Source organism: Leopardus geoffroyi, chromosome B4, assembly GCF_018350155.1.
Source record: "Leopardus geoffroyi isolate Oge1 chromosome B4, O.geoffroyi_Oge1_pat1.0, whole genome shotgun sequence".
Classification (NCBI taxonomy): domain Eukaryota; kingdom Metazoa; phylum Chordata; class Mammalia; order Carnivora; family Felidae; genus Leopardus; species Leopardus geoffroyi.
The window spans coordinates 48,473,122-48,500,384 of record NC_059341.1 but is presented as its reverse complement, the minus strand read 5'-3'; the positions used below and the strand labels follow the sequence as shown (position 1 = coordinate 48,500,384).

The window sequence follows — 27,263 nt, the reverse complement described above, 5'->3', positions numbered from 1 at the left end:
GAATAAGATCCTACACTTATTGTATAATGCCCCCTACAATCTGGCCTAAATTCAATTACTAATAATTCTCTCACACATTACATTTGCATCTCCGTGTTTGGGCTCTTTACATGAATGGGCTCTTTACATGAAACTCTCCTTCCACCTCTGTTGCCTGGAAAAATACTATTTACAGAGGACTCTGCTTAGGCATCCCTTGTAGGAAGAAAACCTTCACTGAACCCCACCATTGTGCTAAGTGTCCTTAAGTCTGTATTTTATAGTATCCTATGAGTTTCTCAATTTTTAATCACCTCCAATTTTATATTTAAATGATCTGTTTATTTGTTCATCTTTCACACTAACAATCTGGGAAAGGCTGGATCAGATCATACTTATCTTTGTATCCCTAGTACTTAGATCAATACCTGCAGAGGATATTTCCTTTTTATTTAATCTAAATGAACAGACTTGGGGCGCCTGGGTGGCTCAGTCGGTTGAGCGTCAGACTTCGGCTCAGGTCATGATCTCCCCGTTTGTGGGTTCAAGCCCCCTGTCAGGCTCTGTGCTGACTGCTTGCTCAGAGCCTGGAGGCTGCTTCAGATTCTGTGTCTCCTTCTCTCTCTGCCCCTCACCCGCTCACGCTTTGTCTCACTCTGTTTCTCAAAAATAAATTAAAAATGTAAAAAAAAAAAAATTTATAAATGAACAGACTTGACTTTCTTCTGGCCGGTTATGTTCTGAGATCTTGTCACTGAACCTGGTCTTTAATCTCAGAAGTTGAAGGTTCCCATAGAACCAGCTGCAAAGTTCCCAGAATACTAACAACACTATGGCCAGTTAACTGGAGTAGGCTGCTGTGAATTGGCCTCCCATAACAGGTCCGGGGCTTGGAGCAGGAGCAGAAAAAGAAGGATGGAAGCTGACCAATGCAGATTCCTGTTTCTATTATTTCTTTTCATGTGCCAACTATCTCCAGAAGTTGCTGCAGAAGTTCAGGAATCCTCAGGTAAAAGAAAAAAGCACTTGGGTGACCATAGGGCAAAAGTATTGTGGAGGAAAGGGAATATGGTAGTGATCTGGGTGTTGTTCCTCCCGATGTAGAACATCTTCTAGGAAATGCTGGATAAAGATTTGTGTTCCATAGTAGAGACAAGAGAAGCCTAGCATTATTCTTCAGAGAGAGACCATGAGGTGAAGTCACCTTCCTTATAAAACAATAAAGCCTTGGGATGATGACAGTGCCCCTAGAGACTGTGATCTCCTTGGCCTTAGTATGGAGAGAAAAAGTATGGATACCCTCAGCATTTAGAACTGCTTCTTCTGCATGTGATACCCCAAAACCTTCTGCTTCTCCCTCTCTCTCTCTCTCTCTCTCTCTCTCTCTAGATGATCCTGGTGCTTCCCGGGAAACTGTGCAGCTCACAGATGTCCCAGCTACCATGGAATTCATTGCTGCTGCTGAGGTGGCTGTCATAGGTTTCTTCGAGGTTTGTCCAGTGACCCCATTTCTGTTCCCCCAAAGAACCGGAAACATTCTACCTCAGAGCAGACATGAGAGTCACCTGCTGGCCACTGCACTAGAAGTCAAGGGGCACAGACTTCACTTTCAGCTTATCAATTTAGACCTCTCAATTTCAAGACATTCCCAGTCTCTGAATTATGTCTTTCTCACACTTGATTCAAGACTTCTCAGTCTTGGGATGCCTGCGTGGCTCAGTCAGTTGAGCATCCAACTGTTAGTTTTGGCTCAAGTCATGATCCCAGGGTCATGGGATCAAGCCCCTCATTGGGCTTCATCACTGAGTGTGGAGTCTTCTTGGGATTCTCTCTCTCTCCCTCTCTCTCTCTCTTTCCCTCTGTCCCTCTCTTCCCCCCACTCCCCCCAAAAAAGAGTTCTGGATCTTCTCATCTATAAATGCTTTCAATGTTAAGTCAGTGTCTGGATTGCTGAGGCAGAGACCAGAGTAAACCCAACCTCTATCATCCAGGGAACACATAAGTCAATAGTTAATCTCTTTCTAAAGCCTTACCAAGTAGGTAGTCCCTCACTTGTCTTTCTCTTTGTTTGTTCCAAAATGTTGAAAAAGGATGACATTTCGAATATTTGAGGTATTAGCCTCCATCTTCCAGATTGGCTGCCTGACTAATGAAAGCAGCCATAAATGAAAGGGCACCATTCCAGCATTTTATCTTTCTTTGAAGGTAACATCTGGTTATTCTCACAGATCAAGCCCCTACTCTTATTGCAGACCTTCTTATCTATTTCCACTAATTAGTCACCATCACCCTGTCAATTCTGTGTACACAGCTGGAAATAGCTTCAGTGAGATGCATGTGGGGAAGGAAGACAGGGGAGCATGTTTCTCAGTGATGAGAGATCTGAGCGGTAGACAGAAACAGCCACCTTCGGAAAGGCAGGGAGAGGCAAAGAAAGTGGGAATAGAGGAATTTGCAATAACTTAAACAGCCACCAGATGCCGTCCGTCATTTGATCCATGAGTAATTCCACTCTAAGGGGAATTAAAAAAGGGCAAGCCTAGATTAGCAATTGTTCATAGCCTCGGATGAACTCCACACACCCTGTCCAATTACCCCAGATGCAAGGTTAGTCAGCTTCTTTCTTTTTGCACATCTCTTCCTCCAGCCCAGAAAGATGTCAGAAAAGAATATGCTCCCTCCTGTTTATTGCCTGGAGCTGCTATGGGCAAAGGTCCTGTGACAGCAGGGAAAATGATGCCAGCTTGCTATAGAAGGACTGGATCATCGCTAGATGTGGTTTCCCTGCTGTCTGCTGCAGGCCTGAGTTCTAGAGCTGGAACAACACAGAAACAGTATCTTCATGGGCAATACCTCAGGCTCAATGCAGGGGAAGAGGATTGTTCTTCCACATCCGGCACAAACTTTTGTTAATAAAACCTCTAAGTTCCATTTTAATTTCCTTTATTATTATTTTTTTTTTCCTTTCAGGACCTTTGACAGTACCTATTTATTTCTGCATTCCTTCTTTCCTCCACAAATTGTTCCCAAGACATTTGCCTCCTCGGGTATATCAATGACAGTGCAGCCAAACTCCATAGGCGTCTATGATTTTGAGGCCCTTCTCTGCTAATAAACTGCAAGTTTTATGGTAAGGCCAGACAGGAGTTTCAGGCTTAGCTACAATTTTGTAGTTACCTAGTAGCCCACCAAGCCTGGAAAATTCAACAATACCACTGCAAATTTACAGGTAAATGTTGTTTCACTTGACACTAAATCAAGTCTATTACTTTTTTTATATGAGTGAGCACGTTTCTACTCCCTATTCTATTTCTATGTGTCTCCTTCCCAAAATAATCCCTGTGGGTTTTTTCCTCCTCTTGTTTTCAGGATTTAGAAATCCCAGCAGTGTCCCTATTCCATAGTATGGTGCAAAAATTCCAAGCCGTGTCATTTGGAATCAGCACTGATTCTGAGGTTCTGGCCCACTACAACATCACTGGGAACACCATTTCCCTCTTCCGCCTGGTAAGTTGGGTGGGCTGCTCGAGCCTTCTTCCAGTTTTTCCTTTGGTTGTGGATTCACAAATTTGTGCAACTGGGAAGGGCTCTATGACTTTAACACTAATGATGGTGCCAGGGACCATTAAGTCAGGGACGATAATGACAAAGATGGTGGATCAACTCAAGCTTCCCAAACAGGTGCTGTCATGAGTTGGAAAGAAGACTGGACTGAGAGTCAAGAGGTAGGATTATAGCACTGCTTTGTCACTGACCAGCCATGCGACATGGGCAAGTCACTTAACAGTTTTTAGTTTCAATTCCTTCATCTATAAAATAAAAGAGTTTGACCATATCATCTCTAAGGTCATTTTGAGCTCTAAAATTTTATATTTTTATATCACTAGGAGTTCACTTACATTTACCAAACATGCATTAAACAATATCTGTGTCATCTGCAAGATACGGATAATAAAAGCATGTTATATATGTCCCCTGCTTTCAATAGACCTTAAAACATAGTAGAGAATGTAATCATAATTTATAAGTATCTACAATGCAAAAAGCATCACTGTGGATAAAGTATTATAATGGTTAAAAGGATAAATGCAATGCTGGAATTCTGACAAAAAAAAAAATGCGGAAGGAGGGGCACCTGGGTGGCTCAGTCAGTTAAGCGTCCAATTTCAGCTGAGGTCATGATCTCGCATTCCCAAATTCAAACCCCACATTAGGCTCTGTGCTGACAGCTCAGATCTTGGAGCCTACTTCAGATTCTGTGTCTCCTTTTCTCTCTGCCCCTTCCCCACTTGCTCTCTGTCTCTGTCTCTGTGTCTCTCTCTCTCTCTCTCTCTCTCAAAAATAATAAATAAACATTAAAAAAACTTTTTAATGAGAAACTGGACTGAACTGGAATTTAAAGGGTAGATAAAATTTGGACAAAGTACAGGAGCATTCATGTCCAAGGTGGGGAAAAAAATTAAACTTAAGAAACAATGATCAAGCCACTTTGACTGGATCTCAGGGTACAAGTTTGGAGAAAAAAAATATAAGAGAAGTTTGATTGAAACCATATTATGGAGAAACTTGAATACCAATTTAGTGGGTTTGCATTTAATTGGGTTGGCACTAGAAAACCCTTAAAGCCTTGAGATCAGGAGAGTAACATGAACAGGAATGTGTTTTTAGCAAAATGATTTTGGCAGTGATGGCTGGGATGGATTGTTAAGCAAAAACACAAGAGTGAGAGAGGACTTTGGTTAGGTTGACAAAATCAATCATGTACTGAGGGTCTGCAGTACAGAGGTAGCAACAGAAAGTGAAGAAAAGGCAGGTCCTGCTGCTGATTAAATATAAAAATTGTGGAAAGGAGGCAAAGTTTAAAGGCAGGGTATGTAGAAATAGTGAGGGCATACACAAAAAAATAGGGTTTTCTGATGCTTTAGTTAGTTGTTGAGGTTGTATTGTTGGTGGCATATCAAGATAAAGATGTCCAGAATCCACTGGAAATGCAAAATTGGGACAAAAGATAAAGTTTTCAAGATTTCTGCACAAATGGCCTTCTCCCTCCAGCCTCCATCCTATATATTTCACTTCTCATCCACATCTCTTTTAAATGTGTTTTATATTCAGTGTCTCCAATTTTCTTTAAGCTCTTAAATACACTGCTATCTTATCTATGCCCCACACCCCCTCAAAACTGCTTTTACTGAGGTCAGCATTGCTTCCATATTTCCAAACCCAATGAACATTCTTTAGGTCTTACTTAAGTAAACATCTCTGCCATGTTTGACATTGTTGACTGTCTCTTTAACCTTCTTTCTTTCCATTACTTCTAGGAGCCTACTTCTGGTCCTCTTCTGCTTTTCTTAGTTTCCTTGAGACCTTCTCTGCCTCCATCTACACTGCTTTCTGACCCAGTGCTCTTTCTAATCTGGTTTATAGAATTCACGTTCTGTAGAAGCAGAGACTATTTTGTCCATTACTTCAACCACAGAGCCCCAAAAAAGTGTCTGTCATATAGCAGGCGCTCATTAAGTGTTTGTTGAATGAATGAATGAATGAGTTTTCCTTAGGTAATACAATTCTTATTGTTGACTATCATGGGTCTGCTGAGGATTTGAAGTGCTTTATCTCTAGCCTGGACCTCTCTCATGATTCGAATGCTTGTTGTATATAACTATTTGGATACACTCATAAGCACTACCATCCCAACATGTTCAAAACTGAATTTATCATCTGCAGCTGCTAAATTATATTTGTTCCTCTAAGACAATTGTATTGAATGGTTATGTTCATTTGGTCTAATTTTTGCCCATTCCACCTCCAATCTTATTGAATCTATATTCCCCTTCACTTTTTCTACTTTATTTCCTATTTAGTTTCTTAGCATCTTTGACATAAACAATTTCGATAGCTTCTTACTCTCCCTTTGTTACTTCATATCCAGTTTCTAGATTGGTATCACAGTGCTGTATTTCAAATGGAAATTGGGCCATGGTACTGCCTTCTTAAAACCTCTTCAACATTCCCCATTTCTTACAAGATGAAAAACTGACATATTTAATGTTACATATAGTCTTTTATGACCTGGCCACTATCTGCTTCTCTAGTCCCTTTTCCAACATGCTCCTACCATAGGCTTTATCCTCTCACTTCCCAAGTATACACAGTTTGATGATACAACTCCATGATTTCACTCACACAGGCTGTTCCTCTGCCTAAAATGCCACCACCCTCAATGCCCCCTTTCACCTAGCCTCACCCAGCTAATTCCTGAGATTCCAGTGAATGAGTTCAGACATTGTATCCTACACAAAGCCTCCATGGAATCTTCAAATTGGCCCGCCTATTCCTCTATACTTTGATATCTCTATTTATATTTATCACTTTTGTGTCTGTCTCACCTGCTACTCCATTAGACCATGAGCAGTTCAAGGGTAGGAACCGCGAATTGTTCACATTTGTTTTCCAAAGCCCACAATATGCCTCTGATCACAAAGACCCTCAGAAGTACTTGAGAAACTGACTCACCTCCAAAAGCACATCGGAGTCCCTTCACCAGTTCTTTCCCACCTGGACAGTAGTTGCAGGTGTGCATTTCACCATTGTGGAACTGGATTAAATGAAGCTCTTCCAATGGAAAGCTTTGGTAGGAAAGATGGAAAGTTAGGCTAATGCCTTTTGCGTGACTGTTGGACCACTGGTAGTAACCCTACAATAAAAAAATTCTAATCAGCTACATCTCCACAAGTACTTCTCTCCCAGTTTGTTATTTTAAGTCTCATAAAGAACTGATTTGTTTTATTTGTTTTTAATGTTTATTTATTTGAGAGAGAGAGGGAGTGGGAGGAGGGGCAGAGAGAGAGGGAGACCCAGAATCCGAAGCAGGCTCCAGGCTCTGAGCTGTCAGCACAGAGCCTGACTCCAGGCTCGAACCCACAAACTGTGAGATCATGACCCGAGCCGAAGCTGGACGCTTAACCGACTGAGCCACCCAGGTGCCCCTCATAAAGAACTGATTTTAAAAGTCTTGGTACTAAAATAAATAAATAAGTAAGTAAATGTCTTACTACTACCAAGATACACATGTGGGAAAGAAAAACAAGTGCTGTTGCTTCCAATGTCTCTACAGATTTTATAACCCCTCATAGGCACATTAGCTTTGCTTACAATCTATCCTTTGTGAAGCCCTGTAGATGACTTCCCAGAGCTGTTCATGCTCCCTTAGCATCTGCTTGTTGTTTACCGCGAAGGGCAGCCCCACTCTGAATGAACTCCTGGGAACCCTGTGGATGAGATTATTGCTGTACCATACCAAAAACAAACACACCGGTTCCGCCCTACTCCACTGGCAGGTCTGGGAGAGGTTCGGCTTGTGCTGCGCCAACTTTTAGATAAACATATTTTTCTCAGTTTATACTTTCAAAAATTTGGTCCATATTTTAACAGGATTATTATTCAGGAGTTTGGGATGACTTTTTTTTTTTTTTTTTTAAAGAACATCAAGACTATGCATTTTTCAATGAGGAAATGGGAACCTGTTGCAAATTTCTTGGTACCTACCTTCATCTTAAATGTATAGTTCATTCTGTTTGTTTTTATGTTTGTTTTTAGTACCTAATTTATCATAGACACTATGCTAGGTGTTTTTCAGTGTTCTACCATTTAATTCTCGCACAAATCTGACGCAATCATTATTATGGTCCCTGCATTATCCAGAAGGAAGCTAAAGTTCCATGAGATCAATTCAGTTGTCAAAAGTGTATAGAGTAGGGGCGCCTGGGTGGCTCAGTCGGTTAGGCGTCCACTTCGGCTCAGATCATGATCTCACAGTTCCTGAGTTTGAGCCCCACGTCAGGCTCTGTGCTGACTGCTCAGAGCCAGGATCCTGCTTCGGATTCTGTGTCTCCTTCTCTCTCTGCTCCTCCCCTGCTCATGCTCCCTCTCTCTCTGTCTCTCAAAAATAAATAAACGTTAAAATTTTTTTAAATAATTAAGAAAAAGTCTATAGAGTAAACAGACATCTGATTCATACCCAGCATAGCTGTCTCCAAATCATGCCATTTCTGTGATACTATAGTGACTTTCCAAAGTACTTAACCCTGACAAAAACCTTTGTTTTTACTCCTAGATTCTATCTATTCTAATGCCTCTCATGCTAAAGCCTACTTATTTAGAGCACTTGCTCCTAAACGATTCTTCAACCCCACCCCCACCCCTGCCTTTGCACTACTTAAACCCTAGCATCATTTCTCCAGATTTACTCTAGGCATTACACATTTTGGCAAAGAAATCTCAGGATTTAGACATAGAGAGTTTTCAATGGTAAGAATATATTTGGAGATAAACTGGAATAATGATAGGTGAAAACACAGTAAGACTGCAATGAGTTGACAGGACTGGGTGCTTTGAAATGTTTGAGCAATAAGAAGCCAGCAACTGTTATATTCGTGGAATACACCACTCTCCAAAAACAGGCAGGACAACTATATAAACGTGATCAGGAAGAATTGAACTAAGTGGAACAATAATAAGTTGTGTATGACAACTTGTTTAGTGTGTACGACAGCTTGTCTTTTGTGAGGGTGACTGTAGGGAGACCCTCCACACTCTCTCAAGTGCTCTCATTGTTGCCCTAATGGAGGTATAATCCTGGGTTGAATAAACCATGAGCCTGTTCTAAAATGGAATTTCAGATATTATTTGAATGTTTATCCCACTTTGGGTTTCTTCAATCACCTCTATTTTAAGAAATATAATTAGCCTAACTTTGACCCAATAGGATAGTAATGGAAACACAGTAAAAGCATTCTTCCATTCCTTACATGGTTATGTGCTGGCTACTTATTATACGAAAAGCACCTTGGGGCACTGGGTGGCTTAGGTCAGTTAAGCTTCTGACTTGAATTTGGATCAGGTCATGATCTCACAGTTCATAGGATTTAGTTCCACGTTGGGTTCCATTCTGACACTGCAGAGCCTACTGGGGATTCTCTCTCTCTGCCCCTCCTCTTCTCTCTCAGAGAGAAAGAAAGAAAGAAAGAAAGAAAGAAAGAAAGAAAGAAAGAAAAAAGAGGAAGGAAAGAAAGAAAGAAGGAAATGAAGGGGGAAAAAAAGGAATGCACCTTTCCAAACAAAGAGAATCAAAAGGAATGAGTGCATAAAAATAAACTAATAAATGCAGGAAGTAAGGTATGTCAAATTATTCAGTTTTTTTTCTAAAGTATAGTTTTATGAACTCTATGGCAAGCTAAATGGTTTATAAAAACAAACCCAGGGACATGAGGGATTTTGTTTAACAGATGATTTCTCAGTGTTATTCAAGATATTTAATACTGCAACTGTGGTGTAAACTAAGACAACTTTAATATACTTTATGAAGTGCTGGGTTGTTAATTAAAGAAATACATAGAAATTCAAAAGAATATTGCTGAAGTACTAATGAACAGAAAAAAAAAAACCTGATTAATCTTTTGGTATGATAGTAGTGTCTAAAACAAAATAATCCACTTCAAATATTCTTTGGGGAGTCTCAAAATTGTATTGTAAGGTGGAAACTCTTCTGGTTTACAGTTTCTGTTTTTCTTCTGGTGCTTCTTTCTTGGGGAAGAAAAATAACATGATATCTCAAGTAAAATTCTTTCCAAACACTAGGGAAAAAAATATATTAAAAAATCTTTCCCCAGCTCTTGGTTTCAGGATCAGATTTTCTGTCCAGGGCATTATGCAAATACTTCCCTTTACAGAGGGAGATTTCCTGTTTGAATATTGTTTCCAGGAGCCCTACACATGACGTTCCAGAGTTTATTAGCTTAAGAAAGAGTGACCCAGTCGGCCATGTTTTATTAAAAGAAGCACTACAAACTGGAGAGACTTCAGGAGAGTGGTTTTTATTAAAACTCTTTGCTACTTCGAGAATGTTATCACCACTTAACATCCTCCACCTCCAGTATGCTGCATTCCTTAAGCCCAGAAACACCTGGAATAACTGGGCTTCCTGCTCTCCCTGTTCTGGGAAATGGGAAGGACTGCCTGGAAAAGAGCAGAGAGGGAGGGGCTCCCTGACCGCAGCACAGCTCTGTTAGGTGAGGCCCAGCTGCTAGAGTTCCTAGACAAATAATCAGGAAGTAGTCAGACATATGAAATAGTAAAAGGACCCTGATTGTGATTATAATAATGATGAGTTTGATGTTTGCAATTAGCAAAGCCTTAAGTTCGAAGGACACATGCCAGCTGGCAAAGCAGGCCTTAAGCAGCCTCAAAGATCCTGTGGGCTCATTTTCTTTCTTTCGTCACTCTTAGTGCCCTGGGAAGGAGGATAAGAGAGGCTGGGCCAGGACTCCCCCGAGGAAGACTTTTCCTTTTGCTTTTATATTTCTGCCCCAAACCTTCCCCTCGGTTCCACTTTGTGAATATTAAAACAATTAAATATACAAAGAGAGAGTTCACATTTTATTTTTATTTATTTTGAGAGAGATAGAGCATGCGCAGGGGGGAGGGGCAGAGAGAGAGAAGAAGAGAGAATCCCAGCAGGCTGTGCACCAGCAGCAGCGCAGAGCCCAACTCTGGGCTCAAACTCACAAACCATGACATCGTGACCTGAGCCAAAACCAAGAGGCAGATGCTTAACCGACTGAGCACCCGGGTGCCCCGCGACTTCACATTTTAAAATATCCTATGGTTTGGGGGCGCCTGGGTGGCTCAGTCGGTTAAGCGGTTGACCTCAGCTCGGGTTATGATCTCAGGGTCCATGAGTTCAAGCCCCAGGTCGGACTCTGTGCTGACAGCTCAGAACCTGGAGCCTGCTTCGGATTCTGTGTCTCCCTCTCTCTCTGCCCCTCCCCTGCTCATGCTCTGTCTCTCTCCGTCTAAAAAAAAAAAATTAAAATATCCTATGATTTTGATGAATTTTTTCAAAACTCTTATTTTGAAATACATACTTTTGTACCTCAGCATTTATTTATTTCTTAAATTTGAGTTGTGCAAAACAGTCATAAAATAATTAAATCGCTATCTGAGTGAATGTCAGCACTCCTGTGCCTCAGTGCCTAATATACAACAGGCACTCAACAAATGATTCATTTGCAAATGTATTACAGGAGATATATCCAGAATTAATAATATTAACCATAGCGTGCCTTGGACTTCTTAAAGGTGCATATTACTTTTAACTAACCAATGGGAAACCACCTTGAACAAAAGAAGAGAAAAATATGCAACTGGGAGTCATCATGCGAAGGGCATAATGAGCAATCTTGGATTCCTAGTGTTTAATTTACCTTTAATTTACCTTTAAATGAATTCCTTCCTGCATAAACTAAAACGACACTTATCTCTGACTTTGCTGGGTTGACTCAGAGAAAGGAGCTTGGGGGGTAAAAGGATAGTTCTGATCCAGACCAAGAGCAGATTGGGTAGGACCTATATGAGAAAGCAGACATAAGGGAAAGGGGTTGAGATGTCCAAGGGTTGGTAGCTCAAGGATCTCAAAAGTGATTCAAACTATTTTAAGAAACAGAACTGTTCAGAAGCTAGCATTTGTCTGTAGGCATAGTTGCTCTGGGTGATGGAAGTATTATCTTGTGCTTTATGGACAGGAGTAGATTGGGGGAGGGGAATGGAAAACTCTGGGGATAAGAATTGACAGTATGAAGTCCTATCTTTTAATGTATCTGAGTATAGTGGAAAGGTAGCTCTAAAATGCTAATCTGGGATTACAGACTAGGTAACCAAATAATCCCTTTCATCAATAACAATTTATTTTAAAATCCAGGCAAATAGTAAAGGGGGCAAGAGTCTTTGGAGAACTAGCAAGAGAGAGAGAGTGAGAGAGAGAGAGAGAGAGAGAGAAAGAAAGAAAGAAATAACTAGACTAAGATCTAGAAGATAAAACCCCAAAAGGAAAACCCTGTATTGGGACCGCTTTTTGTCTAGGGGGCTCTTCTTGCCAGTTTTTAAAGAAGTAGTCAAGATGGGGCGCCTGGGTGGCGCAGTCGGTTAAGCGTCCGACTTCAGCCAGGTCACGATCTCGCGGTCCGTGAGTTTGAGCCCCGCGTCAGGCTCTGGGCTGATGGCTCAGAGCCTGGAGCCTGTTTCCGATTCTGCGTCTCCCTCTCTCTCTGCCCCTCCCCCGTTCATGCTCTGTCTCTCTCTGTCCCAAAAAAAAATAAACGTTGAAAAAAAAAATTTTTTTTTTTTAAAAAGAAGTAGTCAAGAGTCTGAGAAGTTTAACAGCTTTTTTGTGACACTCAAGGAACCTGAAAAGTAAATCTTGAAATCCTGGGCCCAGATGAGGAAGTAGGAGGTAGATTTAGTAAAACAGCCTTTGCCCCACTTTGAACCCTAAAGAACAGTACCCTAAGAACAAGGATTTACCATAAGTAAATCATCCTTCCCAAGGACTACAACAAATCATCTCAATCCCTGAAATTGGATTAGGATGATCGTACATGAATATAATATATATACACATACCCATGCACATAGATATACACACATATACCTCTACACATATATAATTATACATATGTATCATATATATAATCTACCCTTAGCCATGCCATAGTATAATAGCTGACTCAAAGAAAAAGAGAATAATTTTATTTTATTTTTTTAATGTTTATTTATTTTTGAGACAGAGAGAGACAGAGCATGAATGGGGGAGGATCAGAGAGAGAGGGAGACACAGAATCTGAAGCAGGCTCCAGGCTCTGAGCTGTCAGCACAGAGCCCGACACGGGGCTCGAACCCACGGACTGTGAGATCATGACCTGAGCTGAAGTCAGACGCTCAACCGACTGAGCCACCCAGGCGCCCCCAAAAAAGAGAATAATTTTAAATCAGAGAAAAGAGATTACCCTCAAAGCAATATCAAAAAGGCAATACTAAATTTCACTGATGACTTCTCAGTGGAAAGAGTGGAATGTTACATATAAAGAATTATATCTTGCAAAAACAGAAAGAAAATAATTGTGAACATAGACTTCTACCTCCAGCAAAAATAGGCTTGAAAAATAAAGCTGAAATAAAGATATTTTCAGAAACCAAACTGAGAGATTATGTCGCCCAAAAGATCTGACTCATACTAAAAGGTGCTTTCTAGACAGAGGGCAAAACATCCCAGATAGAAGCTCAAAAGTACAGGAAGAAATGAAAAAAATCTCACCAAAAAAATATGAGATTTAAAATTATAATATGCAATAATAATCATCTGTAAGCCTTGAGTGTGGGGTCAGGGTATATAGTTGGATGGAGGAAAACTGTATTAAATTGTTCTAATCTCTACATTGTCCAGGAAGAGACAAAATTGCCAGTTAAAATTAGACTCTGACAACTAAAGAATGCATGTTGTGTAGTGCATGCTGGTTATCTTCAAAAGAATGATCATGGCTTGTGTAACTTCTAAGCCAATCAAGGGAAGGAAGGAATAATATAAAGTGCTCAATCAATTCAAAATAGTCCAGAAGTGGAAGAAAGTGGGATTTGGAACAGGCAGAAACAATGGGAAATGCATATGGAAATAAATATATTAGTAATTACATTCTATAAAAAAATAATGCAATGCAAAGACAAGGATTGGCAGGCTGGATTAAAAAATACAACTCTGAGCTTTTTTACAAAGGACATATTTTAAAACATAGGGACACATGTAAAATAGAAAGATAGATTGAAAGTAAAAGGATAGAGTCTAATACATGGCCTAAGAATACATAAGCAGAATCTAACAGAGTTATAAGAAAAAATGGTTAAATTCACAATCATGTTGGGAGATTTTAATACTTTTTTCCCCTAAAGTTAATTTATTTATTTGGGGGTGGGGGAAGGACAAAGAGAGAGGGGAAGAGAAAGAATATTAAGCAGCCTGCGAATTGGCTTTCAGAGCCTGACGCAGGGCTCGAACTCAGGAACTGTGAGATCACGACCTGAGCCAAAACCAAAAGTCAGTCGCTTAACAGACTGAGCCACCCAGGCACCCCAGAGATTTTAATATTACTCTCTTGATAAAAGAAATTGGTTAAACAATTCAATAAGAATATAGAAAATTTGAATTATAAAATTAACCAAGTGAGTCATTAGTTTATACAGAATACTATGTTAAAAAATTGCAGATTATACATAATTTTAAGGACATATATAACACATGCAGAAGTTGACAAATGCTATAAATAAAATGTAGAAATTAAGCTACAAGGTTAATACTGATTACAAGATTAATATTGATTCAAATCAATACAAGATTAAATTAAGTTCTTAAGAGCCAACAGGTTAGAGAAGAAATAAGAACAGAAATTGGAAAACATTTGGATTGAATGATAATGAAATCTACATATAAAATTTATGGATACATTTATAGCCCTGTAAGGAGGAAATGTGTAGATTTTAATATATATTTTAGAGAAGGATGATGATAAAAATCAAGGATCTAAGCATCCATTTTAAAGTGAGAGAAGTAAGTTCCAGGTAGATCTTAGATCTATTGTGAAAGATAAAATAATAATGTTTATGGGAGATAAGGGAATTTCTTCATGACTTTGGTGCAAAGATTTTTAAACAAAACAAAACAAAAATACACACTAATTACCAAGGAAAATATTGATAACCTCAACTACATTGAAATTACCTTCCGTTCATGAGCAATAGCCAACAAAAGAGAAGGTCCCTGAGAAGGAAGATATGCCAGACAGAAGCAACAAAAGACTCACATAACAAAGTGTATAGAAGCATCTTCAAACCAGTGAAAGAAAGATAGACAGCTCAATAGAACAATAAGCAAATGATTTGAATTGACACTTCGTAAAAGAGGACATACAAGGGGTTACTCAGGGAAATGCAATTAAAGCCACCGTAAGACATTACCACACATTCACCAGAATGAATAAAATTTAAAGGCTGGTAATACCAAGTGGTGGACCAATGGGAGCTTTCAAACAATGTAGGTGTAAGCATAAATTATTATCTACTTTAGAAAATAGTTTGGCATTTTTTTAAGTTTATTTATCCATTTTGAGAGAGAGTGTGTGTGTGTGTGTGTGTGTGAGTATGGGAAGAGCAGAGAGAGGGGGAGAAAAAGTATCCCAAGCACAGAGCCCAACATGGGGCTGGATCTATGACCATGAGATCATGACTGAGCCAAAATCAAGAGTTCGATGCTTAACCAACTGAGCCACCCAGATGCCCCAATAGCTTGGCAGTTGTTGTTAGTTGAAAATACACACACTCTCTAATGAAAAATCCCAATCCAAGGTATATGGACAATGGTTATGTCCCATGAACAAGAGTGTTCACTGCAGCATTATTTTAACAATCAGAAACTGGAAATAACCTAAATATCCATCAGTGTAAAATGAGTAAGTTTTGCATATTTATACAATGGAGTATTATATGCCAAGGAAAATGAGCAAATTTCAGCTACATGTGATGACATGAATGACTATATACAGAATGTTAAGCAAAGAAATGAGATATGTGTACATAAAATATACTGTTAATTTCTATTTTCATGAAGTTTTAAAAAAGAAAACTACACCATAGGATTAAAAAGTGCATCTTTAAGTGCATCTAAAGCTATAAAGAAAAGGATGAAAATGGCCACCATAAAAGTCAGGTAATGGTCACCTTTGGCAAAAAAAAAAGAAAAGGGCAAATTATGGATTAGAAGGGAAGACAGAAGGCATCAGGAGTTCTGGCAATATTCTACTTCTTTACCCAAGTGGTGGCTCCACAGTTGTTTGCTCTGTGATAATTTTTTAAAAACTGAGTTTTACATTTTATGTTTCATGCTTTTCTCTGTATGTGCATATTATTTCACATTAAAAGGGTACATACATAAATCTGATTATGTAAATGTAAACCCTTGACTTCAGGTTCTTAGAGTGTAATCTATTTAGCTTGACTTCAAGGCCCTTCAGAAGTTTGCCCCAGCCTACCCCACTAACCTTGTCCCTCTCCTACTCATACTCAACTAGAATTACTGTTATAGTTATGACAAACTAACTGCAGCTTCCAGAACATAGGATCTCTCATCTTTTTGTCCATTGTAAATACTGTTTTTCGAATTAAAACTCTCTCCCCATCCTCATTCATCTAACCAAATTTTAGCTATTTTTCAAGACTTACTTCCTCCTGGAAACTTCTCTGCTCTTCCTTTAGGTGACATATGGGCCCATGATTCCCCTGTGATGACATTTCTGTATCCCACAGGACAGTGTGTTCTTTGAAAGTGGAGAATATTTCTTATTTCCCTTTATGTCTTTTGAGTTTTAGTGCCTGACATGTGGTAGATAGTCCAGAAATATTTATCAATGAATAAATAAAATCAGAACAGTGACAATTTTATCTTTTTTGTGTTACCCAGGTGGATAACGAACAATTGGATTTAGAGAGCAAAGACATTGAAAGAATTGATGCCACCAAATTAAGCCGCTTCATTGAGATCAACAGCCTCCACTTGGTGACAGAGTACAACCCTGCGGTAAACAATAGTCCTTGGCTCCAGACCCTTAAGTCCCTATGTCAGGGAGGGTACTTGTCTCCATACAGAGATCTCTCCTTCCAGGAGTTTTAATCCTTTGACCAATAATAACAGTAACTGATATTAACTGAACACTCAGCCGTTTATGTTGCAAACTTTACTCCAACTCTTTAAGTTTGATAGACTTGTCCCTCCTCAACAAAGAAAGAAACAGAGTTAGAAAACTTAAACACTCATCAGACGACTAGTAAGGAAGAGAGCCAAAATGTAGAATCAAGGTGACCGAGTCAAACACTTCTGAGCTTTGCTGTCTGAGAGTGTTCGCTAAAAGCAACTCATCTAAGCAACACTCTAGACCACACTTCTCAAACAAAATTGTAATCGATGCTGAAGATCCACTTTTCCAAAGGCATCAGTGACCAATCCTCTTGCAAAATACAATTTAACAGAAAAATTAAATATTAAAAAATAAAGCCCACTGATCACATACTTGGATGTTACAGCAATGTAAAATTTCTACAAAAGTTTTTAAAACTTCGTCCTACCTCTTGTGGACCTGTAACTAACAATTCTTGGTCTGGCACCCCCTACACATGCCTAGACCCTCATGGTGACGTAGCTTTCTTTCTAGGTTTATCTTCTTATGGTGTTGCACACTGCATGCCACCTGGGTGAAGGCATCAGCCCACCCATTCCGATCATCTTCTGGTCGTAACATTCTACAGCGTACACAGTGAATTAATTACCTTCTATGTCCTGTCTTTTCTTTTCCCTGGTGTAGAACATAAGGTGATAGCTATTAATTTCCAGTGATCTCATCAGTTCTGAAATGCTGTGCATTCTCTAATAACAGTACTTTAGAGCACATCATGGTTTTTAGAACTCACAAAGCCAATTCACACCCATTTTCTCACTTAATGTTCACATTGATTTTTTGAAGCCAAAGAGAGAAAATCACTATGCCCATTTTATCAAGGAGCACATTTAAGATCTAAGTGACTTATTCAAGGTCACTAAGTCAGAAAGGTAGAACTGAAGGCAGAAATTTTAACTCCTGATGGATTAGCTCATATTGTCTACTCCCATTTCACAGGAAAGAAAAGAGAGTTCAGAAAAGGGAAGTTCCTCAAGGCCATATGACTAGCAATTTGAGCTTCCGAAACAGCTCTCTGCACTTGTCCCTGCTTTTTTTTTCACGACTAGTCTGACAGAATCCTGTGGTTTTTCCATTGCCCCACACAGCCTTCAATAGGAAACACCCCTTTTCCTGTTGACTAAATTCCTGTCCATCTTTCACACCACGTTTGTCTTCATAGAGCGGTGACTCCATTTCCACCTTTGTTAAGATTCCAAACACACGCACCCCAGGGGTATCGGCAGCAATAATCAAAAAGGCAGTTTTCTCCTAGACATCATCATTCTCATGATTATATTTGTAGAGGTCAGGAGTGCTTGTGGGAAAAGAAAAGATGATCTTAGAGTCCCTAGGTTTATGGCCCCAGGGTCCTGGAGTTCTGCGGGCTAACTAAACAAGGACTGGCCTTCCTGAGTTCTTGTGCCTAGTTCATCTCTTATCTTATAAAGTAATGACATATTACTTTAAATTCCACATTAGTAGTGAAGGCAAATCACATCAAGAAAAAATTAGGTAAGAATTTCTTTAGAAAAGCAAGTTCACCTTTTGTTGTGATTTCTACATTTCCCAAAAGTGATATTTTTCTCATTTGGAGACCTGCCTCCTCTACTATAGCTATTTCTCATCTGCTGTTGACGTAGAGGTTTGCACCAGTAACAATGAGGAGGCAGAAACTCACAATCATGTATTAAGTCAGCTGTATACATTTAATGCCCACACTTGATACTTAGCTTCAAGGTGGAAAATCAGACTGTCTGTTAAGATTAAATTAATCACTTCTGATATACCCAAGACAGCTGGGTATACCCAAAAAGTAAGACAGCTGTACTTTTTGACTCTTTAGCTTTGATTTCTTGACTTCCCCAAAATTATTCTCCAACTCAGCTCTAGGAGGATACATGCATGCTTTAAGTTTAGGTAGCAGGATCTAGTAAAACAAGAGACTCTTATTTAACATCCAATCTCCCAAATTTAAAATCTAAGAACTGGCTTTAAACTCCAGGTAGAGGGGCTCCTGGGTGGCTCAGCTGGTCGAGCAACCTTCAGGTCATGATCCCAGGGTCATGGGATTAAGCCCTGCATCAGGTTCCATCCTAAGTGTGGAGCCTGCTTAAGATTCTCTCTCTCTCCTTCTGCCCCTTTCCCCTGCTCATTCTCTCTCTCTCTCTAAAATATAAATTAATTAATTCCAGGAAGAAAGTTTTGGAAAAGAGCTCATTGAACACTCCTTGCCTACTTGGCCAATACTGCTGGAAAATCTCTACGGAGTAGTGTGTAGCTTCCAGAAGAATCCGACCTAGCTGGCTCCCCTTCTCAGCATCCTGGGACTCTGTCTTACAGTTCATTCATCCACCATACTCTCGCTTCCTGTACACATGCTAGTTTTATAGAAATGCTTTCTGTATTTAAGCAGGAGAGGTGAAAAGGGATAGGATTTATTTAAAAGAGACTCTGGAGCATGGTTTCAGGAAAAGAAAGAAAAAAAAAGTGAAGAGAGCCAGTGCCATAGTTTCATGCTCTCTCTTCTCCTCACTCTGGCTCATGGCTGTACTACTCCCCTCTGTCACTGATAACTTCATGGGAAATCACGATCTCTAATCAGCAAAAAAGGGCCAACGCTTCTGGCCTCCTGAAGAGCTTATCTTATTGCTGAGGTTTCAGGCAAATGGCTTTCATTTGAGTTGGTTTTGATGGGGTTTTGCAATTAACTATGTATAAGGCAGGACAACCTGATGGTTAAGAGCATGGACTCTGGGGTGCCTGAGTGGCTCAGTTGGTTGAGCTTCTGACTCTTGATTTTGGCTCAGGTTATGATCCCAGAGTCACGGGATGAAGCCCTGTGTTCAGGCTCCACGCTGAGCATGCAGCTGCTTAAGTTCTCTCCCCAACTCCCCCTCCCACTGCCCCTCTCCTCTCCTCTTGCTTTCTATCTCTCTAAAAAATTAAAAAATAGGGGCGCCTGGGTGGCGCAGTCGGTTAAGCGTCCGACTTCAGCCAGGTCACGATCTCGTCGTCCGTGAGTTCGAGCCCGGCGTCGGGCTCTGGGCTGATGGCTCAGAGCCTGGAGCCTGTTTCCGATTCTGTGTCTCCCTCTCTCTCTGCCCCTCCCCCGTTCATGCTCTGTCTCTCTCTGTCCCAAAAATAAATAAACGTTGAAAAAAAAATTTTTTTTAAAAATTAAAAAATAAAGAGCATGGACTCTGGAGCCAGACTGCCTGGTGTGAATCCCAGTCCACAATTTATGTAACTTTGGGAGAGTTTATGCCTTAATTCCCTCATGTATAAAACTGAAACTTTGAGGATCAAGTTGGTTATTATATGTAAAGACCTGGAAACAGTGTCCAGCACATAATAAGCATTCAAAAGTGTATCTGACTGCTCTTGCGACATGGAAAGGGACTGAGAAGAAGTAACTGATAAGTTACATGATATATTCGTTGTCTATTGATGTATAACAGATTACCCCAAAATTTATCAGCTTTTTTAAACAGTAAAGTTTGATTATCTCACACGGTTTCTGTGGGTTAACAATTTGGGAGAGGCTAGGCGAGGTGCTTTTGATCTGGGGGTTCTTGTGAGGTTGTAGTCATTGGTCAGAGAGGTAGTCAGTCATCTGAGGGTGGGACTAGGGCTATAGGATCTGCTTCACATAGCTGGCAAGTCAGTGCTGGCTATTAGTAGAAGGCCTTCATTTTGTGCTGTGTGAATCTCTTCATAAGGCTACTTGTGTGTCTAACACTGGGACTGGCTTTCCCCAGCATGAGTGATAGAAGAGAGAAGGCAGATGCCCCTATGTTTTTGATGACTTAACCTTGGAAGTCACACTCTGTCATTTCTGCAATATCCCAATGGTTGCTCAGTTCAGCCTTTTTCATCATGGATGATAGGGATCTACACAGTTGCATGACTGCCCAAGGGGAGACTTATGGAGGGCCGAGATGGAGGCTAGTTATCATTTGTGTTATTAGAGGGTAGTTCTCATTTATATTTCAGCCTACCTATTTACTGGGTTGCCACTAATGGTTTGTTGTTGTTGTTCCTTGTCTATTCCATTTAACTATAATACACTTCAATTTGCCAGACTGCGATTGGCCTATTTAATAGCATGATTCAGATTCATCTTCTACTGATGATGAACAAGGCCTCCCCAGAGTATGAGGAAAGCATGCACAGATACCAAAATGCTGCCAAGCTCTTCCAGGGGAAGGTAAGTGTGGAATGGCAGATACCCTTTTGAATACTCAGTACTAGGACACTAAAAAAGGCAGATGGGTCCAGGGAGGTTAGATAAATAAGGAAAGTGAGTATGATTAAGAGATCATGAATTAAGAACTGGGACATAATAAGTCACATTACTCCTTTTTTTTTTTTTTTTTTTCAACGTTTATTTATTTTTGGGACAGAGAGAGATAGAGCATGAACGGGGGAGGGTCAGAGAGAGGGAGACACAGAATCGGAAGCAGGCTCCAGGCTCTGAGCTGCCAGCACAGAGCCCGACGCAGGGCTCGAACTCACGGACGGCGAGATCGTGACCTGGCTGAAGTCGGACGCTTAACCGACTGCGCCACCCAGGCGCCCCTCATTACTCCTTTTTAAAATTAAACATGTTGCGATTGGGGCGCCTGGGTGGCTCGGTCGGTTAAGCATCCGACTTTGGCTCAGGTCATGATCTCGCGGTCCGTGAGTTCGAGCCCCACGTCGGGCTCTGTGCTGACAGCTCAGAGCCTGGAGCCTGTTTCAGATTCTGTGTCTCCCTCTCTCTCTGACCCTCCCCCGTTCATGCTCTGTCTCTCTCTGTCTCAAAAATAAATAAACGTTAAAAAAAAAATTAAAAAAATAAATAAATAAAAATACAGATGTTGCGATTGCTGTATTAGATATTTACCCAAAAGATACAAAAATACAGATTAATAGGGGTACATGCACCCTAATGTTTATAGCAGCATTATCTACAATAACCAACCTATGGAGAGAGCCCAAATGTCCATCGACTGATCAATGGATAAAGGAAATGTGAATTTAGATATATATATATATATATATATATATATATATATGTGTGTGTGTGTGTGTGTGTGTACAATGGAATGTTAGTCATCAAAAAGAATGAAATCTTGTCACTTGCAATGATGTGGATGGAGCTAGAATGTATTATGCTAAGTGAAATAAGTCAGTCAGAAAAAGACAAATACCATATGATTTCACTCATATGTGGAATTTAAGAAACAAAACAGATGGGTATATGGGAAGGAGGGAATAAAAGAGACGACAGGGAAACAAACCACAAAAGACTCTTAATGATAGAGAACAAACTATGGGTTGCCAGAGTGAGGTGGGTGGGAGGTGGGCTAGATGGGTAGTGAGTACTAAAGAGGGCACTTGTGATGAGCACTGGGTGTTGTATGTAAGTGGTGAATCACTGAATTCTACTCCTGAAAAACAAAAACAAACAAACAACAAACAAAGAAGGCTGATGAATGAGTTTCCTAAAAATAAAAAAATTAAAACTTAAAAAAGGTACAAATATTTTCAATATGAATAAAATGAAGCAATAAAGATAAACTCTTTTGCTTGCAAATTCAAAAAAAAATAAATTAAATTAAGTTAAAGATGTATTTCATACTATTAAAGACCTATATAACCATATCTTCCCTTGGTGGTAAGTCTATTTTTTTTTCTGTATTGAAAAGTGAAGAAAATAGAGACCCAAAGATGCTGAAAATAAAAATCACTTTTTAGTCACAACTTATTTATTCTTTGCCATTGCCTCTTAAAGTTTTAAACTCAGGACTTATTTCCCATATAAAGCACCTATCATACCTGGGGCCTACTAGATGTCCCATAAATGTTTATTTCTGTCCCCTCTCTACTTTGTACTGTTCTGTTTGGTATGACCGAAATAGTAAAACTTCAACCACTTCAAGGCTACTGCATTAAACTAGAGACATTTTCAATACTGACATCTGTCTGGTAGTAACATAAGTTGACTTTCTGGTGGTTGTTTCCCTAACACTGGCAGTTTTCAGTGTTTCTAAATGTAGACGATCCTCTAACAAGAATATTCTAAATATTTCTACTTTGGGTAGAAGGTTTGATTTAATAATATAAAATAGTTGACATTTATCAAGCATTTATCATATGCTAAAAACTGTACTGAAAATACTAGATGGATCCTCTCATTTAATCTCCCCCAACAAAAGCCTATTTTGCCGATGAGAACACTGAGCCTCAGAAAGGCTGAGTAATGTGTCAAAGTCAGACAGCTAGAAAGTACCAGACACAAAACTTAAAATGTATCATCTGCTTTTAACCATTAGGCTATCCTTGCTTATTTAGCTAATCACTACAGTTGCTTCCAATTCTCTGTTCTTAAAATTAAATAAACTTGATCAAAGGGGTAAAATACCAAAGCAGAGAAAAATAAGAAGCAATCCATTCAATTGGATGGCACAGACCATAAGTTCAATCAGTATAACCTGCAGCAATTGTGAAAAGTCTCTTTCTCTTCTGGACCTCAGATAGATGTTTCCCTTTCAAACCTCTCCAACTGCAGATTCTTTTTATTCTGGTGGACAGTGGTGTGAAGGCCAATGGGAAGGTGATCTCATTTTTCCAACTAAAGGAGTCTCAACTGCCCGCTTTGGCAATTTACCGGACTCTAGATGAGGAGTGGGATACACTACCCAGAGCGGAAGTTTCAGTGGAGAATGTGCAGAACTTTTGTGATGGATTCCTGGGAGGGAAACGGCTGGTAAGTGGGAGACTTCAGGAAGAGCAAGTTGAGTGTTACTCTCTGTGTCTTCTCATTTCCTGTTGAATAAAAATTCTTTAAGCTCTACTGGATTTGACTAAGAGCAAAAGTACATGAGGATATGGTGGACAGGATCAGGAGGCTTGTTAGGATAGAATCATGAGAATAGAACTACACATGCATATTTGGAAGATGTCTTGCACATGCAAAGGAGCTGAATTTGGGGTTTTACCATTCTGTTTGCGTTATTAATGGGAAATAAATAATATTCCCATATGTAAGAGTTCATGAAATAAAAATTAAAGATGGATTTAGGTCTTCCAGGAGTAATTACATAACTCATTTTGCTAATCTCTCAAAACCAAGAGCCCCAAATCTAAATAATAGTGTTGTGATGTTTTTCAGAGAGAAAATCATGAATCAGAAGAAAAGACTCCAAAGGTGGAACTCTGAGCTCTCCCTGATACTCCTGCATACTACTAAGAATTTACACGATATAACAAAAGGGCAACTCAAACTTCAGAGATGCTAACCAACAGGATGAACAGGCCTTACACACACACACACACACACACACACACACACACACACACACCCCTCCATTTTGTTCCTTAAAATCTCATTTACTCTCCTTATCCTTTCTTTTAAATTGTCTACACTCTCTCACTACCCATCCGATCTTCTTCTACGCTTTCGTACTGTGTGGTCCCATACACGGCAACACACATCACTGAATGGAGCCTTTAAGAGAAATATTGTGATATTTCTTTGAAGGAGAGGCATTCCTGGAGGGAGGATATTCTGATTTGTCATTTAATATTGAATCTTTACACTGCACAGGACGTACATGCAACATAGTTTCTGCTCTTTAGTGGTTGTTTAAGGGTTGAAACTCTACCTTCCTCATGAGCACATGTCCCTGTCTAACTCCCAGCCGAGAACAAAAGGAAGGTTTAAACACCTTTGCAGAACTGCGTTTTTGCCGGGGTCAACCGGTGTTTCCAAGTCTCTAAACTCAGCAGAAACAGACTATGTAAAAACTCTATGCTTGTGTAGCGTTCCTAACTCCCCATGTAAATCAACAACCGCATAATAAATAAAAAGCAATAATGTTATAGGAAAAGACTGGCATCTCTTTGCGGGCCAAACCTTTTGTAAATACCCAGATGCCCAATTAAGCAGTAGGCACCTCACCCTTCGGTGTCCACTGTTTAGCGTCCGGCCATGAGCCACTAATGTGTTATTGTTAACTTGGTGGGTGGGATGGAGAGTGGGTAGAGAACATCCTCCATGAGGATTGGTATAAATGTGGCAAAAGAGCTAGGAGTCGAATTATGTAAAAGGTTGGGGAATAGGTAAGGAGGGGGACACTTGGCTCTGTGGGGGGGTGGTGTTGGGGCTGACTAGGAGCGGATTATTGCAGGTAAGGTGTTCAATCCAGCCCATGTGAAACAGAGGGAGAGTTTGGCTGAGTGTCTCTGGCCGAAGGCTGTTTCTGTCAACACACAGATGCTGCATTGTTCCCAGGAGGCCCTTGGCTCAGAAGGAAAGGGCCTAAGTGCCGAAGAGTTGAAAAACCACAGTGTGCACCTTAAGGATTGGTCCAAGTGCAGAACAGGGAGTGAAAGACTTAGTTGTTTCTTTCTGTGGGGAAAACTCCACAGCCTCTGAGCTGGGAGCGGACAGCTGGCAAGGACACTATGAAAGCAGCAGTGTATGGCATGCTCCCTCAGCAACATGAGACTGAAGGATTGTGAGGAGGCCGTCCAGTTCAGCCGTGGGGAGGAAACCACCCCGTCTTCTCTCTCGAGGCTAAAATATATTCCTAGGGTAGGCACATCCCAGAAGCCTCTCTTTGATCCTGTAAACCAGAGCTCTTGACGTCTACAGTCAGGAAATTCTTCCTGATATTCAGCTGAAATTCTCTGGCCACACAAACCCGTTTCTTCTTACCTGCAGTCCATGGAAATTCTTAATAGCTGCCAATCACCATCTCCAAGTGGCACCTCCAATTCTTACTGGGTGTTCTTAACCTCCTCATCCAGTCTTGTTTTCTCCCTACCTACAATCCAACTCTTCAGCTAATTTGCTTTATTTCCAAGTCACTTAATTGGCTTTATTATTTTTCCCTCTTCCCTCTTTCTCAAATTTCCTTCTTTTTTTGCTTAAAAAATAGCAGATTCCAAACCACTGTGAGAATTTGGTAAATGTCAAAAGATAAATTCCCATGAATTCACCCAATATTCCACATTGGTCAACACTGACCGCATCTTTATAGTGCATTTTGCTGCTTGATGACATGCGACAGAAATTTTATTATATATTGTCTTTTAATGCTTATCTTTTATCTTTATTGTATTGAATTGTTCCTTCAGTTTATGGTTTTCCAGAACTGTGAGAGATTTTTGCCTGTCTGTTTCACAGCCAATCCGGTTTTTGTAGCTCTGGCAACTCATGACCAAAGAAGGGAACTCTTTCAGAAAGAAGAAATTTCTAAAATTTCTCATTCATTCATTAAATATCAGACTTAGTATTATAAAGTTCTACAGTTTCTAGATCTTCCCTGTCTTTGGATAGTATCTTCCTAAGACTCTGCATTCTTTCCCCAAGGTCATGTTATTGTTGAAACATCTAGATATATGTTAGCTACTTTTCACGATGGACTCATTCTTTAGCCCTAGCTGGCAAGAAATTGCCATACTTTCGTTTAAAGTTTGAAGGAAGTGGTGATGTCATACAATAGAACTTTGTAAAAGGATACTAGAAGATAGAAGACTTTGATAGAAGAAGTAGAGAAACAGGGCATGATTGAAGGAATGCCAGGAAAATTGGTGTGTGAGTCTCATGTCTTCTGTGTGTGGGACTCTGTGACCTTGGAAAACCCTATCTTTAAATTTCAGTTCATTGAGGGCAATACGATAATTCACAGGATTTTTTGAGACCCCAAGCTGATAATACGTACGAGGTAAAGTGTGTCATTGCTTTTGTTTTTTAACAGAATATTATGCTGCCTTCTCTGGATAACAGCTATTTCTCCAATCGTCTGAACTTTTAAAAAAGGAGAGACTTCCTTTGGAGTCTTAAAAGAATTAGCATGGGAGACCTCACATTTGAGATTAGAGAAGTATTTGAAATAGCTATTTTAAAATATAGATTTGGGGAGCACCTGGGTGGCTCAGTCAGTTAAGCATCTGACTCTTAGTTCCAGCTCAGGTCATGATCTCACGGTTCCTTGAGTTTGAACCCCACATCGGGTTCTGTACTGACAGTGTGGAGCCTGCTTGGGATTCTTTCTCCCTCCCTCTCTGTCTCAAAAAAAATAAATAAAATTAAATAAATAAATAAATAAATAATAAAATGTAGGTTTTATTGTTGCTCAGGCATGGTGAAGCCAACAGACCAGGAGGCAATTGACATTGAAAAGATAGTTTGTTATGGTTTCCAAGAGGGGGGAATATGCCATACCATGGGGAAGGACCAGGATTGGTCAGGAGGCAGAGGGACCAAGGGGAAAATATAGGCAATAGCCTTTATTGTGCTTTGTGTGGGAAGCATAGTCAAGGCCAGGTAAGCAGGCTTGATTGGCTGCTTTGAATAATGTCATCTGTCCCTAGCTGTCCAGAACCTGGTCCTGAGGTGATGAGAGCAGGTGAATAGTGGATCAGAGTGTGAGAGCCCAGTGAGAGCTCAGTTAAAGCAGGTTTGGGAGGGTATGGTCTCTGGCTTGGTTGGTTTGCATATGAAAGACAGCCCTGGGTGAGTTGTTCACCATCTCTGTGAATTAGCTAGCTTTATGAGGAGCAGTCTCTCCAGGGTCAGCAAGGCCCCAGACATAACATCAAAACATCAGAAGCACATGGTTAACACAATACTCTAACATTCATCTGTCATAGGACTCCTCTCCCAACTCACCTAGTTTGGTCCTGCTACAAGGGAAGGCATGT

At 40.1% G+C, this 27,263-nt stretch overlaps 2 protein-coding genes across 4 annotated transcripts in view; one reads left to right on the top strand and one right to left on the bottom strand.

The window, feature by feature from the left end:
- Nucleotides 1-27,263, bottom strand: part of PDE6H (phosphodiesterase 6H) — a 180,169-nt gene that overhangs the window by 42,239 nt on the left and 110,667 nt on the right. The gene's annotated exons all lie outside the window — the stretch shown is intronic.
- On the top strand, nucleotides 734-26,489 carry ERP27 (endoplasmic reticulum protein 27). Of its 3 annotated transcripts, none has more exons than XM_045465962.1 (7): nucleotides 734-988; nucleotides 1,369-1,469; nucleotides 3,349-3,486; nucleotides 16,316-16,432; nucleotides 20,650-20,775; nucleotides 23,122-23,319; nucleotides 26,318-26,489. In XM_045465962.1, exons 1-7 carry the CDS (start codon nucleotides 895-897, stop codon nucleotides 26,372-26,374), a joined length of 831 nt encoding a protein of 276 aa, XP_045321918.1. In that variant the 5' UTR covers nucleotides 734-894; the 3' UTR covers nucleotides 26,375-26,489. The 3 variants fall into 3 exon arrangements, with proteins under 3 accessions (XP_045321918.1, XP_045321919.1, XP_045321920.1); XM_045465963.1 differs by lacking the exon at nucleotides 26,318-26,489 and adding an exon at nucleotides 23,725-24,059 and having other exon boundaries at nucleotides 773-988; XM_045465964.1 differs by lacking the exon at nucleotides 734-988 and adding an exon at nucleotides 1,085-1,173 and having other exon boundaries at nucleotides 26,318-26,487.

Excerpts from the sequence above, each read along its gene's own strand:
- ERP27 (XM_045465962.1), top strand. The coding sequence starts at position 895 with ATGGAAGCTGACCAATGCAGATTCCTGTTTCTATTATTTCTTTTCATG. Across the intron at positions 989-1,368 it reads AGAAGTTCAGGAATCCTCAG|ATGATCCTGGTGCTTCCCGG; the intron begins GTAAAAGAAAAA and ends CTCTCTCTCTAG. Across the intron at positions 20,776-23,121 it reads CCAAGCTCTTCCAGGGGAAG|ATTCTTTTTATTCTGGTGGA; the intron begins GTAAGTGTGGAA and ends CTCCAACTGCAG.